The sequence below is a fragment of the Ornithorhynchus anatinus genome, chromosome 2, assembly GCF_004115215.2.
Source record: "Ornithorhynchus anatinus isolate Pmale09 chromosome 2, mOrnAna1.pri.v4, whole genome shotgun sequence".
Classification (NCBI taxonomy): domain Eukaryota; kingdom Metazoa; phylum Chordata; class Mammalia; order Monotremata; family Ornithorhynchidae; genus Ornithorhynchus; species Ornithorhynchus anatinus.
The window spans coordinates 96,341,353-96,357,552 of record NC_041729.1 but is presented as its reverse complement, the minus strand read 5'-3'; the positions used below and the strand labels follow the sequence as shown (position 1 = coordinate 96,357,552).

The following is a 16,200-nucleotide window of genomic DNA, read 5'->3' as shown; positions in this document are numbered from 1 at the left end:
CCTGGGCACTTCCCCCTCCCTTCTGCACATGCTCTGTAAAAGAGGCTAATGTTAACATGCTGACACCAGTTGAGTGTAAGGTGAAAACTGGGTGTAAATTCAAGAAGTTGCAAGAGCCATTTCTCCTAATTCACACCATTTTAAGTCAAGGACTTACTATAGAGCAACCAAGATTCAGAGACTTCAAAGAAGCAGTCAGTGAAAGGGAACATATGCTTATAAGAAAAGCACACCTTATGTGCACACCCTCGTGGAAAAGCTCACTAAATAAAAGTAAATTATAATTTATGAGAAAAGCTTTTCTGTAACTCCAAGCAGTTTAAAATTTGGAATAAAAATTGTGCTTGGACACTAATCTGAACTGTTATATTTAAATTTTCTCAAGAAAATGACTTTCTAATGTGTGTATGAAAATCAATAGAATAGCGACTATGACTGGTAACTTTCTCTGAAGAAATAACTCATTTACTACCCACTAAAAGATGACCCTTAGTTCAGAGGCCCTCAAAAAAGGCAACAAGAAACACAAGAGTATCAACCTAGCCTTGATGGTTGTGCTTGAATAGCATACATCATACATAGTTTCAGTTCCACAACTCAATGAGGCTAATACCCCGAGTTGATTCGTTCATTATATAAGTATTCTTATACATTGACATTTGTTCATAAATTTCCTTGTAAAAATCTTATTTTGCATTTTTAACACTCCTATAAAACTGTTTCCCTTCTTACACTTCAATTTTCAGGGCTAACCCAAACCCAAAGCTACTCTTGTATTTATATATCGATAGATGTCAATTTTCAGGAATTGTTTATCAGACCATGAAATCCTTTTCAATGAAATTCACCTTTCGCTTTGACTCTTAATAATTAAACTTACATAGAAGTACAGAGTAGTTCAAATGACAAGTATTTCCAAGTATAAGCTAACAGTACAGGCTCAAAAGCAGCACAGTTCATTGTGGGAACTCACTGAAGACCAAATCAGATTAATATTTATCACTGGACAGGCAGTCAAGAGCTCTGACTTGTAACCGTGACCCCTCCACAATGCCTCACTTGCCCCATCTGTGAAATGGAGATGATCGTTTTTGGCTTCCCACAGACCTCAAAAGAATGTTTGCAACACCATTTCAATTTCTTCTATAAAGAACCATGGCTGAAGAAATATGCAGTTAATGGCATAATTAGTGTTTGTACCACCCTCAAGCTCAACAACATTTACTGAGTACCTCAATGCTTCGCATCTTACAATACTATGCCATCTCTTTCCTCGAAATGTTGCTCTCTTAGAAGAGAGATTTCAAGAGGGTCAGAGAATAGTAAGGCATATTCAGAGACAAGGACAGGCACAGCTAGTGACCAGCCATCAGGACAGCAAGGCACAATCTTTACTGGCACAATGTGGAACAGATTCCCATTTGCACATCAGTCTTTTCAGCCAACCCACTGATGCAATGATACAACCTTTTCATCATCTTTGAAACTGTAGGACAATTTATTGCAAATATACACTCAGCCATCTCCTTCCTGATCCCATATCTAAAGGGATAACTGTTTGAAACAAAAACTTCAAGCAACAATTCAGATGATGAAGCTTCCAATTAATTTATCTTTCATGGAATTCTGCTCTCTTAATGGCCAACCAGCAACCTTTCCAGGAGTACAGCAGATATCTATGTCCCAATAACCACAACTTATTTATCAAACTTATTAAGATAACTGTCAAGGGGTAATGTAAAATGCCAGATTTAGTTGTATAAAATATCACATGCTCCTAAACCTATTATAAGGTATAAAAGAAAGACGTGCAATGTTACCAGCTGGCCTTCATGCTTGAGGCCACAGAATATTTAACTCAAAAAAATTATGGAACAACACAGCCGTGTCCTACAAGCTAGCCAATGATTATAATGCTTGTATCTCACCTCCTTTTCTTTGAATCTCTTTAAAGTTTGTTTTTTTTTAATCTGAATCTAATCTTTTTAGAAAATCAACACGGAAGTTCCAGAGACAATCAACAGCTCAAAAAAAAAAACTGGCTGTAAATTAAAATAATTCCCCAGTGTCTCTCCCATGAGTATGTCCACAAAATTCAAAGAAAACACAAAAGACAAGCCCCCAGAGACATCCAGTATGAAAACATTACAGACTTTATTTTAGGCATTAAACTACTTTTATTAAGAAATTATAAAGATTTTACATAATATCAGAGGCCAAATATTGATGAAATAATCAGGCTGATGTGCTTATAGGTCCAGTTATAATTCATACCTACATGACCTAAATAATTTAATCCAGGATAGGAAACATTCAAAGTGAATTTAACTAAATTCAGAATAAGCAGCAACACATTAATAAAAAGGGCTATTTAAAGGTAAGATTTGATTTGGGGGATGGCGGGGGAGAGAAAGTGAATTTGCAGTCTGTCATCCCTAAAGAGGGAATTTAATAATGCAAATACACCAGAATCATTAGTAGTCATTTCGACATGACACATTTGCTTGTATTTTGAGATCAAATACAATCTGGAACAGATACCATTTGATAAATATACAGTAGTGTTATTCAATAATAGTAACAGGCGGTATGAGTTTTAACGAATGTTGTGCCAAAACCCATATATTTAGTAAATTTCAACAGATGTAGACAAAGGGGAAAGAACTATGCTTCACTGGAAATATCAGAGCTCAGTTTAAGAAAAAAACACAAAAACATTTGATATAGTACCACTGAAGCTACAGAATGGGGGGGACAGGCACGAGAGGATACACCAGAGGGTAATATTAGCTGAAAAGAGCAAATAAGTCTCGGATTGGAAAAGGAATAGCTAATAACAATAAAATGTCCAAAAATAAAATGATTTTCACTTCGGTAAAAATAAGCAAATATACACACAACCCTCCAGGGTTCCAGTTGTATTTATTTTGAAAATAAAACAAAAGCTGTAAACTCTCTTTGCTATTTCCTGTCTGTGGTTCTTCCTGTATTCCTCTTCCCTGAGCTCAAGAGAGAACAAGGAAGAGATGGAGGAGAAAGAGCCCCCTTCCCTACCAACGCCTAAACTCCTTTTTATCAGGATTTATAAATAGAGCTTTTAACACAACATATCCAGCGACCAAGGAATGGTGAACTTCAAGAACATTACTTGACACTATAACAAGTTTCTGCAGATCCCAACCCCATCCGGTAGCTTGACAATTATCTAAAAGGATATAAACAAAATGCAACGAGGTGTTATCATGAGCTTTGGTCCCTGTAGTGACAGATGGCCCGGCACAGACAGGAGTGAGACAGGTTTTGGGTCCAGCTGGGTGGTTTCTCTGGTTTTTAAAAGACACCAGAAGGTGTCTTGGGGAAAGCAAAATTACAAAAAAAAATAAATTTAAATTTAAAAATGGTGCATCTATTGACACAGAGCAAGAGTAGCTGTCAGTCACACATTCCCAAACCTCAAACACAGCCAAGGCAGCTTCTTTCCGTCTGGGCAGAACAGACACAAAATGAGTGCTTGATTGGGCCAGAAAAATCAACAACTGAATCTACGTGTGGTTGAAAGGGATGGTGAGCTTCAAAATTCTAAAAGTCTGGCCCAAGGAAAAAAAAAATCCATTTTAGTATGACAGGGTGAAAATAAGAATGTGCAGGCTTCGCTGGAATAGGGGATGTTGATCATTCAAAGACATATAAAATTAAAAACAAAATCCACAACTAAAATTAGGCTTCTCAAGCCAGGGTCTGAATTTTTGCAAGCAGCCACAGAGAAAGCAATTTAGACCCAGAGACAGCAGCCATTCAGTTACTCTGAATGCAAGGCAAACTGTGACGTGTATGTTCGGCGTACACTCAGCTCTGCCAGAATGCGGGAACTTTCTTCTGACAACAAGCATCTGTCTAGCTACAGCACGTTGCAGTATCAGCAGGAATGGTTGTGCACATGCAGGGAGTACTTAACGTGAGTTGTCCTTAACTTCAGGATCTGCAAGAACATAACTCCCACAAAAGAACTGAGACACACAATGCATTCAAAACCCCAGCTCTCACTAGATAATTAAAGCAATCCCTTCTTTCACCCTTCCTCAGTCTTTTCACCTATAAAATGGACAATTAATTGTTCTCGCGAGAAGTTTATATTTAAAAAATGTTTATGCAAATGCCATTTACCCAGAGGCTCACTTATTAGTTTCACTTACAGTCTGTATGTTCTTGCTTCTTCATCTCTGGGAAAATGGTCCAAGACTGAAAATGAAATGACTTCTGAAACAATGAAGGACTCGAGTTCTGAAAGAGTGGTGCAGTTCAGCCAAAGACGATCGGCTATATTTTTTTCCCCCGCAGCATCTCCAGAGGAGCGTGAATAGTGTTCCAGATTCACTCCAAATTACCCAGCTCCCAAGCTTTAATATAGAAAAAGGCCCATTCTAAATGAAAACCATCTTTCGTCTAATATATACTAATGTTGGAGTTCCCTATCGAGAAAGACAGATGAGCTCAGTTCCAAGACTTCAGAAATAAGAGCCTGTGCCTAAGAATTAGTGATAGTGGCTTATGCCATGCCACTCATACTTTCTGGTCCCCGCCAACCAAAGTGATCACAGTAAGGTTTCGACAGTATACTGTTGAGCCTTAACCCAGTAAGTGATCAGTTCGGTAGACAGCTAAACATATATGGCTATAAACCTCTAACAATGAGGCACAGGGGTCAAGAGAGGTGAACAGTTGGGAAAGCCACAAAAGACAGGTCTGTCCGGCATGCCGTGACCAGAAATGAAGGAATGTGTTGGATCGGAGACTTTGGGAAAACTGTGACACCAAGAGGGATAAACAAAAACAGCACCAAACACTGTGGATACGACAACAGGGCACCAATGGGAGGTTTTGAGATGCACACTACATGCAGAAGGGCTCGTCAGCCACACACTGGTCTAATCGAGCCACCCCTGGGCATCTTGATTAAAAAAAAAAAAATCTCATCCGTCACGTCATCTGGGATTCCAATGGTCCCTTAAATAGAGGATCCATAAGTGGTGTATATAAAGTAGGCAAGGTCTTCACCCCAGTGCTCCTACTGGCTCTGAAAAATCTTCCAAGAAGTGAGTTGGCTATGAGAAGAGAGCTGGAACTGGAGGGCAGTATTGGGGAGGTGGGGGTGAAGGGAGGAAGAGCAACAGAAAATGGGGGTGGGGGGAAGGTAAGAGACATAAGGGCTGCTCCTGCAGCCATCAGGGCAGTTGAGGAAAAAGAAGAGGCAACTCCTGAGGTAGGAATGGGGCTGCAGAAGAAGCAGAGGCAGGGCAGACACTCCTTTGGGAGCAGAAACACGCAGTGCCAGGGAGAGTGGCAGGTACTACTGGGCACAGACTGGCCGTTTCTACCAGTTAAAGTCATTTCAATTGGTCTACAGGGACGGAATTTAAAGCCTGCACCAGAGAGTCTGAGCGTCTTCGGCAGCCTGTTTTGTGGAAGTACTAGGTCCACTGCTTGAGCTATTTAAAACCAAGTCAAGGTTAAAATCCTACGGGGAACATTTCAGCAGTGCCGGGGCAGAGCCCAAATGATCCAGCAAAGCCTTCCACCTTCAAGCATCACTGTTTGGGCATCAAACCTGACTTAGGTGAGGGATTTGCACTTAATGCCGATAGAACACACCAATTTTTTCATGGGGTGAACCCAAGCCAGTATCTAATCATGCTTTTAATTTATGGGGTTGAACACCGCAACCAATCTCATACTATGGACTGGATACTAAAGAGATTGACTCCTGAAAAAGTACATCTCGTGTTCCATCACCTTGCAAGATCCTCCTTGCTCAGTGGAAACCTGGCGGCTCTCACCTTGGCGGATTTTAACAGCACAATCTCAACTGCACAGTATTTCAGATTAATCCAGCAAAAAGTTTCTTGATTTCAATGTAGCCACCCAAGGTCCTCTGACCACATGAGATTTTCTGAAAACAGCACATTTATAAGCTGATTCAAAAAGTCAGAAAAACTCCAAAGAAATAGGAGAAAGAGGGTTGCAAAAATTGAACACAAACACCCAGATGTAAAAGGTTAGAATCTCTATCGTTACTTTTACTCAAAGGTCAGCTAAATATATTGCATACAGTTAATGGTCCATCCTTTGGAAGCCTACATTTTTTTCACTTTCTTCTGCTCTTCTCCCATCCAGCATAAACTAACCTTACGACTCTTTTCCAGATCCACTAGTATCTGTGCAGTAAATGATTTACTCAGCAGTTTTATTGATAGGAGCCTCTAGATGTCTGTTTCCCAGTTTTAAAACATGGAATCATAAGAGTGCGCAGGAGAACAATTTAGAAAGTATGAAGCCGAGAAACCACTGATGACCAACTGCCAGATAATCAATCGTACTTACTGAGCACTTACTGTAAGCACAGCACTGTATTAAGTGCTTCGGAGAGCACAATACAACAGACACATTCCCTGCCCACCATAAACTTAGAGGCTAGAGGGGGGAGACAGGCCAAATAAAATAAATGACCGTTTTGTACATAAGTGCTGTGGGGCGGAGGGTGGGAGGGGGTGAAAAAAGGGAGCAAATCGGGGTGACACAGGATCGATAAAGCCACCTCTCTGAAAATAATCTGTAAACTCCTGGCGGTCAGAGATCAAGTCTACCAACTCTTTTGTACTGTACTCTCCCAAGTGCTCAATGCTCCGCACACTCTAAGCGGTCAGTAAATACCAGTGATTGAAAGAGAAACATCAACGCTCATTAAGAAGTGGTGAAAGAGGTGAGTGGAGGAAAAGATCATTTCCTTTAAATTGTCAGTTTACCTAAAGGCTGCTTTAGGGGAAAGAAGCCCTCAAGTCCCAGCATCGGAGTTTAATCCTGCCACAGTTTGAGTTTAAACTTTCAATTAACAGGCCTTTTCTGACTTCAGCACTCGACGCAGTGACAGCCCGTTGCGCAGAAATCAATAGTCCTTCCCGCCCAGACCCGCTCCCGTAGTAGCCGTCATCCTACTGCAACATCTACTACAGAGAAAATTAAATAAATAAGATGCTCAGAGCATTCGTCTCCCCCCAGCCATTCGGCCGCTAACACCTCCGCGGTTCAACGTGTGCACAAGGACTTTTATAATAATAAATAATTATGGCATTTGTTCATTCAATCTTCTATTGAGCGCTTACTATGTGCACAGCACTGTACTAAACGCTTGGAATGCACAATTCAGCAACAGATGGAGACAATCCCTGCCCAACAACGGGCTCACAGTCTAAAAGGGGGGGAAACCTTACTATGTGCCAAGCACTGCTCTAATCGCTGGGGTTGATACAAGGTTGTCCCACGGGGGGCTCACAGGCTTCATCCCCATTTGACAGATGAGGGAACTGAGGCCCAGAGAAGTGAAGTGACTTGCCCAAAGTCACCCAGCTGATAAAGTGATAAGCTCAGCTTTTCCTCTGAGCGCTCCGTTTCACCGTCGGCCGGATCGATGGAGCCCTCACGGTGTGCGGCGCACTGTGCTAAGCGCTTGGGCGAGTAACCTGAATTAGCAACTCCATCCCCTGATTGCCCGGCCTGCGTGCCGCCTGCAGGTGCCTTCTTCAACGCCGTTTTTATTAGCAGAGTTTTACAGACGTTTTGGGGAAACAAGATCAGTTCCTTCATCTATAAGACTCCGAGCCCCCATGTGGGACAGGGATTGTGTCCAACCCCATTACCTTGTATCGACACCAACGCTTAGTACGGTGCCCGGCACATAGTAAGCGCTTAACAGCTGTCATTACTAATTAATAAAGCTTCCAGAAGTGCGGGGTGGAGTTGATTTGCATAGCCCCAGCCAGTCCTGGCAGAGGGAGAGACAAGTGACAGGTGTGCAGACCCTACAAGCCCAGTAGTAAAGCAGAAAGTAGCCCCCTTACCCCCCCAAAAAGCCCCCTTGCCCCCCCAAAAGTCCCCTTCCCCCTCAAGTAGCCCTCTCCTGGAAGAAGTTGGACACAAAAAGCCGGGCCCTTGGGGCTTGGGTTTGGATCCAACGTGCTCAAACGCCTATCTTTGGTCCTGCTGGGAAAAGGTTTTTTTAATTTTTAAAAAAAAAAAGATTTCACTTTTATGTCTCTCCACCACCACCCTTTCATTGCCAGAAACTGGTTTGTTTTTTTTTTGCCCCCAACCTAGGCATGACAGTCCGGCTTGGCTTCCTTTCACAGTCGTGCTCTCCTAACACTGTACAGCGCTGTAGCACGTTCAGGGGCTTAAAGGGAAGGGGGGTCCCCGGAAAACCTTCACTACATTAAAAAACAAACAAACCAGCCACCGGTGCACACTTGTTTTGATATCTGCTTATTTGCATTGACTTGATGATTATCTTGCCCCCCTCCCCCCCAGACTGTGAGCTCCTGGTGGGATTGTCACTTCACTGCTCTGTGCCTCGGTTTCCTCACCTGCAAAATGAGGGTGAGGACCGTGAGCCCCACGTGGGACAGGGACTCTGTCCGACCCGATTTGCTTGTACCCCCCTCAGCGCTTAGTACAGTGCCTGGCTCACGGGAAGCGCTTAACACCAGAATTATTATTGCTAGAGTACTTTCCCCAGAGCTTAATACAGTGCTCCGCACACAACAAGGGCTTGAACTCGGGGCTCCCGGTGATGTTGGTTAAACACTTACTGGTTGCCAGGCACTTACCTTGTATTAACCCCAGAGTTTAGAACAGTGCTTTGCACATAGTGAGCGCTTAAATACCATCATTATTACTAAACGCTAAGCTGTTACTGTGTGCCAGGCACCGGGGTGGATCGGGTGGGACCCAATCCCCGTTCCACAAAGGGGCTTCCCAGTCTCAATGCCCATTTCACAGAGGAGGTAAGTGAGGCCCAGAAAAGCGAAGTGACTTGTCCAAGGTCACCCCGCAGGACAAACGGCGGCGCCGGGATTAATAATAATGTCGGTATCTGTTAAGCGCTTACTATGTGTCAAGCACTGTTCTAAGCGCTGGGTAGATACAAGGTAATCAGGCTGTCCCACGTGGGGCTCACAGTCTTCATCCTTTGGATTCCCTCTCTCCCTTCCCTCCTTTTCCCTTCCTGACCCAGGAGCGATGACCAGCCCATCGGACCTCTCCAAAGTTGGAAGCGGGATGGCAACGCTCCAACTTTCCCTGGATCGAACATTCATTCAATAGTATTTATTGAGCGCTTACTATGTGCAGAGCACTGTACTGAGCGCTCGGGATGTACAATTCGGTCACATATAGAGACAATCCCTGCCCGACGATGGGCTCACAGTCTAAACGGAGACAGCAAAGCAGAACAGAACAAAAACAAGACAACATCATCAAGATAAATAGGATCAAGGAGATATACACCTCATTAACAAAATAAATAGGGCAATAATATATACAAATGAGCACAGTGCGGAGGGGAAGGGGAACAGGTTCCTCCCTCCTTCCCAAAAAAGCAAAAAAAAAAGTCCCTCTCCCGTTCCCAGACTTTCCCAGGAAAGTCACATTCCAGGGGGAACAAGAGAAGGGGAGCAGGGACAAAAGTCACACCCCCGGGCGGGGGGAGAAGAGAATAAAAATAATAATGGTGGTATTTGTTAAGCGCTCACTATGTGCCAAGCACTGTTCCAAGCGCTGGGGGGATACAAGGTGATGAGGACGTACCACGTGGGGCTCACAGTTTTCATCCCCATTTTCCAGATGAGGTCACTGAGCAACAGAGAAGTGAAGCGATTTGCCCAAAATCACCCAGCTGGCAAGCGACGGATCCGGGGTTAGAACCCATGACCTCTGACTCCCAAGCCCGGGCTCTTCCCACTGAGCCAGGCTGCTTCCTTAAGGGGAGCACCCCTCTCTCCCGTTCCCACACTTTCCCGTGAAAGTCACACCCCCCGGGGGGGAAACAAGAGATGGAGAGCAGGGATTGTCTCTCTCTCTCTCTGTTGCCGAATTGTACATTCCAAGCGCTTAGTACAGTGCTCTGCACACAGTAATAAATATGATTGAATGAATGAGTGAATGACAGGAAAAAGGGGGAAGGGGGAGGGTTGGGAGAAGAGAAGGGCAGCATCCCTCTCCCGTTACCAGACCTTCCCGGGAAAGTTACACCCCCCGGGGGGGGAAACAAGAGAAGGGGAGCTGAAAAAAGGGGGGGGGGGGTTGGGAGAAGAGAAGGGGATCATCCCTGTCCCGTTCCCAGGAAAGTCACACCTCCGGCGAGGGGGGAGGGAAAACAAGAGAAGGGGAGCAGGAAAAAAAAAAGGGGGGGGGGATTTTTTCCGGGATGGGCAGCGTAGAAACTTACCTGCCGAGAGCTGGGAGAAGAGAAAGGGACCATCCCTCTCCCGTTTCCACACTTTCCCGGGAAAGTCACACTCCCGGGGGGGAAAACAGAGAAAGGGAGCAGGAAAAAAAAGGGGAGGGGGATTTTTTCCGGGATGGCCAGCGTAGAAACTTACCTGCCGAGAGCTGGGAGAAGAGAAAGGGAACATCCCTCTCCCTTTCCCAGACTTTCCCGGGAAAGTCACCCCCCCGGGGGGGGAAAGCAAGAGAAGGGGAGCAGGAAAAAAAGGGGGAGGGGGGATTTTTTCCGGGATGGGCAGCGTAGAAACTAACCTGCCGAGAGCTGGGAGAAGAGAAAGGGAACATCCCTCTCCCTTTCCCAGACTTTCCCGAGAAAGTCACACCCCCGGGGGAGAAAGCAAGAGAAGGGGAGCAGGAAAAAAAAGGGGAGGGGGGGGATTTTTTCCGGAATGGGCAGCGTGCAAACTTACCTGCGGAGAACTGGGCTCCGACCGACTGCAGAAAAGGCAACGGGAAGAGGAGGAGGAGGAAGGGAGCTCCCCAAGGAGCCGGGCCGGGAGCCGCCGTATCCATAAGGTCGAGTTTGGGAGAAGTTTGGGCAGGCTGGGGAAGCGTGGGAAAGGAGCGGAGTTGGGGGGATCTGCGGGCGGCGCTAGCGGAGGGGGATCCCGGGGGCCGGGCAGAGAAGGAGGAGGTTTTCCATGGTCGGGGGAGACTCCGGCCGCTCCCGCTTCCCGCTTCCCGCTCCGGAGTTACTTGGGCTCCGGGCGGGAGAGCGGGAAGGGGGCGGGGCGTGGGAAAACGGGGCGGGGCGTGGGAAAACGGGGCGGGGTCTGGCTCCGTGACGTCACCCGGCCGGGAGCCCCCAGAGCGCCGGAGCGGAGCCCGCCGGCGCCTCCTGCTGGCCGGACGCCGAGCCGCAGCCCGGACCTCCAACGGTGGGGAGGATTCAGGACGCCGTTGGGTAAGCGCTCACTGTGTGCTAAACACCCTCCTAAGCGCTGGAGTGATGCAGGTGTCCGGCATCACAGTGATGAGAATGAGAACGGTGGCATTCGTTAAGCGCTCACTCTGGGCCAAGCACCGTTCTAAGCTAGTGTTGAGAATGATGGCATTCATTAAGCGCTCACTGTGTGCTAAACACCCTCCTAAGCGCTGGAGTGATGCAGGTGTCCGGCATCACAGTGATGAGAATGAGAACGGTGGCATTCGTTAAGCGCTCACTCTGGGCCAAGCACCGTTCTAAGCTAGTGATGAGAATGATGGCATTCATTAAGCGCTCACTGTGTGCTAAACACCCTCCTAAGCGCTGGAGTGATGGGGATGTCCGGGATCATAGTGATGAGAATGAGAATGGTGGCATTCGTTAAGCGCTCACTATGTGCTAAGCACCGTTCTAAGCTAAAGATGAGAATGATGGCATTTATTAAGCGCTCACTGTGTGCTAAACACCCTCCTAAGCGCTGGAGTGATGGGGATGTCCGGGATCATAGTGATGAGAATGAGAATGATGGCATTCGTTAAGCGCTCACTATGTGCTAAGCACCCTTCTAAGCGCTGGAGTGATGGGGGTATCCGACATCATAGTGATGAGAATGATGGCATTTATTAAGCGCTCACTATGTGCTAAGCACCCTTCTAAGCGCTGGAATGATGAGGGTATCCAGCATCATAATGATGATAATGATGGCATTCATTGAGGGCTCACTATGTGCTAAGCACCCTCTAAGCGCTGGAATGATGGGAGTATCTGGCATCATAGTGATGATAATGATGGTATTTATTAAGGGCTCACTCTGTGCCAAGCACTGTTCTAAACGCTGGAATAATGGGGGTATCCGGCATCATAATGATAATAATGATGACATTTATTAAGCGCTCACTCTGTGCCAAGCACACTTCTAAGCGCTGGAACAATGGGGGTATTTGTTAATAATAATAATAATAATAATAATGGTATTTGTCAAGCGCTTGGTCTGTGCACCGTTCTAAGCGCTGGAATAATGGGGGGATCCGGCATCATAATGATGATAACGATGGCATTCATTAAGCGCTTCCTATGTGCCAAGCACCGTTCTAAGGGTTGGAATAATGGTGGTATTTGTTAAGCTCTTACTTTGTGCCAAACATTGTTCTAAGCGCTGGGGAAGATACAAGGTCAGCAGGTTGTCCCACGCGGGGTTCACAGTCTTCATCTCCATTTTACAGATGAGGGAACTGAGGCACAGTGACTTACCCAAAGTCACACAGCTGACAAGTGGAGGGAGCGGGATTAGAACCCAGGTCCTGCTGACTCCCAAGCCCTGGTCTTGCCACTAAGCCACGCTAATTATGATACTAGTGAGCCCTTACTATATGCCAAGCACTGTTCTGAATGCTGGAACCGATGCAAGGTAATGAGGTTGACCCACACAGGGTTCATAGTCTTCATCCCCATTTTACAGATGAGGGAACGGAGGCCCAGAAAAGTGAAGTGGCTTGTCCAAAGTCACGCAGCTGACCAGTGACGGGGACGGGATTAGAACCCACGACCTCTGACTCGTTCGCGGGGCGCAGAGAAGTGAGCGCTGCTGCCCGGAGGAGGGGAGGGGGGGAAGGAATAAAAAAGAGAAATTCAGCCCTGCTGCTCTTTCTCCAAAACGGGGTTTGCTGGGCCGGGGTTTCCGAGGCCCTGTCGTGCTATGGGAGCCACGGGGAAGCAGCAAGAGCCCGGGCTTGGGAGTCAGAGGTCGTGGGTTCTAATCCCGGCCCCGCGTCTGCTGTGTGACCTTGGGCACTTCTCTGGGCCTCAGTTGCCTCATCTGGAAAATGGGGATTGAGACTGTGGGCCCTACGTGAGACAACCTGATGACCTTGTGTCTACCCCAACTATCAGAACAGTGCTTGGCCCATAGCACTTAACAAATGCCATCATTATTATTACATTAACTTCCCTCTGCCTCATTTACCTCATCTGTCAAATGGGCATTGAGACTGTGAGCCCCACGTGGGCCAACCTGATGACCTTGTTTCTACCCCAACTCTCAGAACAGTGCTTGGCACATAGTAAGTGCTTAACATATGCCCTCATTATTACATTATTATTAACTTCCCCGTGCCTCAGTTACCTCATCTGTCAAATAGGGATGAAGACTGTGAGCTCCACGTGGGACAGGGACTGCGTCCAAGCGGATTAGTTTATATCTACTCCAGTGCTTAGAATAGTGCTTGGCACATAATAAGGGCTTAAAAAAGCCATTATAATTATTATTAGCACACGTGCTTCTGAAGAGTGAAATGGCTTTAGTGGCGAGAGCTTGGGAGTCAGAGGAGGTGGGTTCTAATCCTGCTTCACCACTTGTCTGGTGGGTGACCTTGAGCAAGTCATTTCTCTGGATCTCAGTTGCCTCATCTGTAAAATGGGGATTAAAACAGTAAACCCCACGTGGAATGATAATAATAATGTTGGTATTTGTTAAGCGCTTACTATGTGCAGAGCACTGTTCTAAAAGCTGGGGTAGATACAGGGTAATCGGGTTGTACCACGTGAGGCTCACAGTCTTCATCCCCATTTTACAGATGCGGAAACTGAGGCACAGAGAAGTGAAGTGACTTGCCCACAGTCACACAGCTGACAAGTGGCAGATGCGGAATTCGAACCCAAGACCTCTGACTCCCAAGCCCGGACTGTGTCCAATCTAATGACCTTGTATCTACCCCAACGCTTAGAACGGTGCTTGGCACATAGTAAGCGCTTAACCAACTCCATCATCATGGTTAATTATTGTTATTAACTCCGATTGAAGTGCACAGGAGGGATCCATCTTCTGAGTTAGAGATATGGGCACTTTTATGCACTCCATCGGGTTTATTGAGAGCTTACCGTGTGCAGAGCACTGTAGTAAGCGCTTGGGAGAGTGCAATACTTCAATAGACGGACACGTTCCCTGCCCACAGCGAGGGAGGGAAAGCAGGAGGTCTTCCCCCTCCTCCCTTTTGTCTGTTCCTTAATTTTCCAGTAATTTTCCAGTTTGAGAGCTCCTGCCGGATCCCATTTTCTGGCATGTTATATTGTTTGCAAATATACGACGAGGATATTTCTGACTATGAGACTGTGACTTCCTAGACCCCCTCAATCTTTCCCTGTGCCCCCACTCCAGGGGAGCCCTTGCCCTGACAAGGAAGGAGGGCAAGGTGGAGAAAAGAGGCTATCGAAGTTGCCATTCATTCATTCATCCAATCGTATTTATTGAGCACTTACTGTGTGCAGAACACTGTCCTAAGCGCTTGGAAAGGACAATTCAGCAACAGAGAGAGACAATCCCTGCCCACAACGGGCTCACCAGCCTAGAAACGGGTTGGGGTTGCCCAAGAATTGAGTGGAGTAATCTCAGAGTCAAAGACTTCACCCAAAACTTTTCCCTTGAAGAAGGAAAAAAAAAGAACCAAACATACAAATAACCCAAAGAACCTCAAAATACAATAACAAAAAAAACCCACACCCACTTCATCTGGGGGAAGAAAACTACTACAACCGTATTCTTTTTATGATTTGTTTTTCCACCCAGAGCTCGGGGTGTTTCGGCATATGCCATAGCTGTTTGCCTGAACCATAAGTGGGCATTTTAATTTAGTATGAAACGCTAGGCCAAACAGTAGATGGATTAGCCAAATTCAAAACCAGAAGCAGGCTGGCAAACCGGGAGATTCAGCCAGAACAATCTGATGTAGCAGGCTCGACGCCTTACTTCGTATTCCAGGTGCTCAAAATGATGAGGATCTCACACAGGTGACTTTTTGGGTAATAAAAAAAACCAATACAGTGCAACCTAAAGCAGCTTTTTTAATGGCACGATTTGTCTTTCCAAAATGTTTCCTTTCATAAAGGTATGGGTCCAATAATGTAAGAAGACACGATTAATTTCGAGTACAAGTTTCTCGAGGGCAGACATCACGTCTCTGATCCCTGGATGTTCCCCCAGTGCCTAGTTGAGTGTTGTGCACACAGGAAGCGATCAATCGATGCTGACGCTGTTTATCGGAGGACGGGGAAAGAGAGACGAGAGTGTGAAAGAGGCTTTTCAAGTTTGAAAAATTACTGTAGCGTGATAGCAGAGATTCGGTGCCCGAGAAGTCTGTTTTTGCTGACAGGGGTAACCTCTGCCCTCAACTGTGTAGTTTAAGGGAAAATGCGTAGAAAGATGGTGTCTTGGGGCTGGATTGCCTTGTGAGGGGCGGGTCCTTTCATCTCAAGTACCAGTGATTTTATTAGAAATGGGAGTTCGCATGATATTCATCTGTGTTCTCTGAGCACCTGATGTTCTACCTGCTGTAAATACTGCAGATACTCTCTAACCAGTTTCTACTATCAGTAGTCTGACACCGGGATGGGGCCCATTTTAATATTATTAATAGTGATATTTGTTAAATGCTTACTCTGTCAACCACTGTACCAAGCACTGGAGTAGACAGAAGCTCAGTTGGTTAGAGTCCCTGGCCCACCGGAAGCTCATGGTCCAAGTAGAAAGGAGAACAGGACTGAAATCTCATTTTAATCAATCAGTGGTATTCATTGAGTGCTTACTAATGGCAGAGCACTGTACTAAGTTGTTGGGAGAATACAATATTACAGAATTAGCAGACTTGTTCCCTGCCCACAATGAGTTTACAGACCAAGAGGGGGAGTGTGATAAACTCCCTGTGGGCAGGGAATGGGTCTGTTTATTGTTATACAGTACTCTCCCAAGAACTTAGTACAGTACTCTGCACACAGTAAGTGCTCACTAAATACGACTGATTATCTGATTGAGAAGCAGCGTGGCGCAGTGGAAAGAGCACGGGCTTTGGAGTCAGGGCTCATGAGTTCGAATCCCAGCTCTGCCACTTGTCAGCTGTGTGACTGTGGGCAAGTCACTTAACTTCTCTGTGCCTCAGTTCCTTCATCTG

The 16,200-nt window shown here is 46.0% G+C and overlaps 1 protein-coding gene across 11 annotated transcripts in view; it reads right to left on the bottom strand.

Moving 5' to 3' along the window:
* The window catches only part of PTPRK (protein tyrosine phosphatase receptor type K), a 614,361-nt gene extending 603,325 nt beyond the window's left edge, over positions 1-11,036 (bottom strand). For all 11 annotated transcript variants that reach the window (XM_029054054.2, XM_029054062.2, XM_029054075.2 and 8 more), the window contains exon 1: positions 10,746-11,036. In XM_029054054.2, coding sequence (XP_028909887.1) covers positions 10,746-10,848 — 103 coding nt within the window. In that variant the 5' untranslated portion in view covers positions 10,849-11,036. The remainder of the gene's footprint in view (positions 1-10,745) is intronic.
* Positions 11,037-16,200: the final 5,164 nt, after the last annotated feature.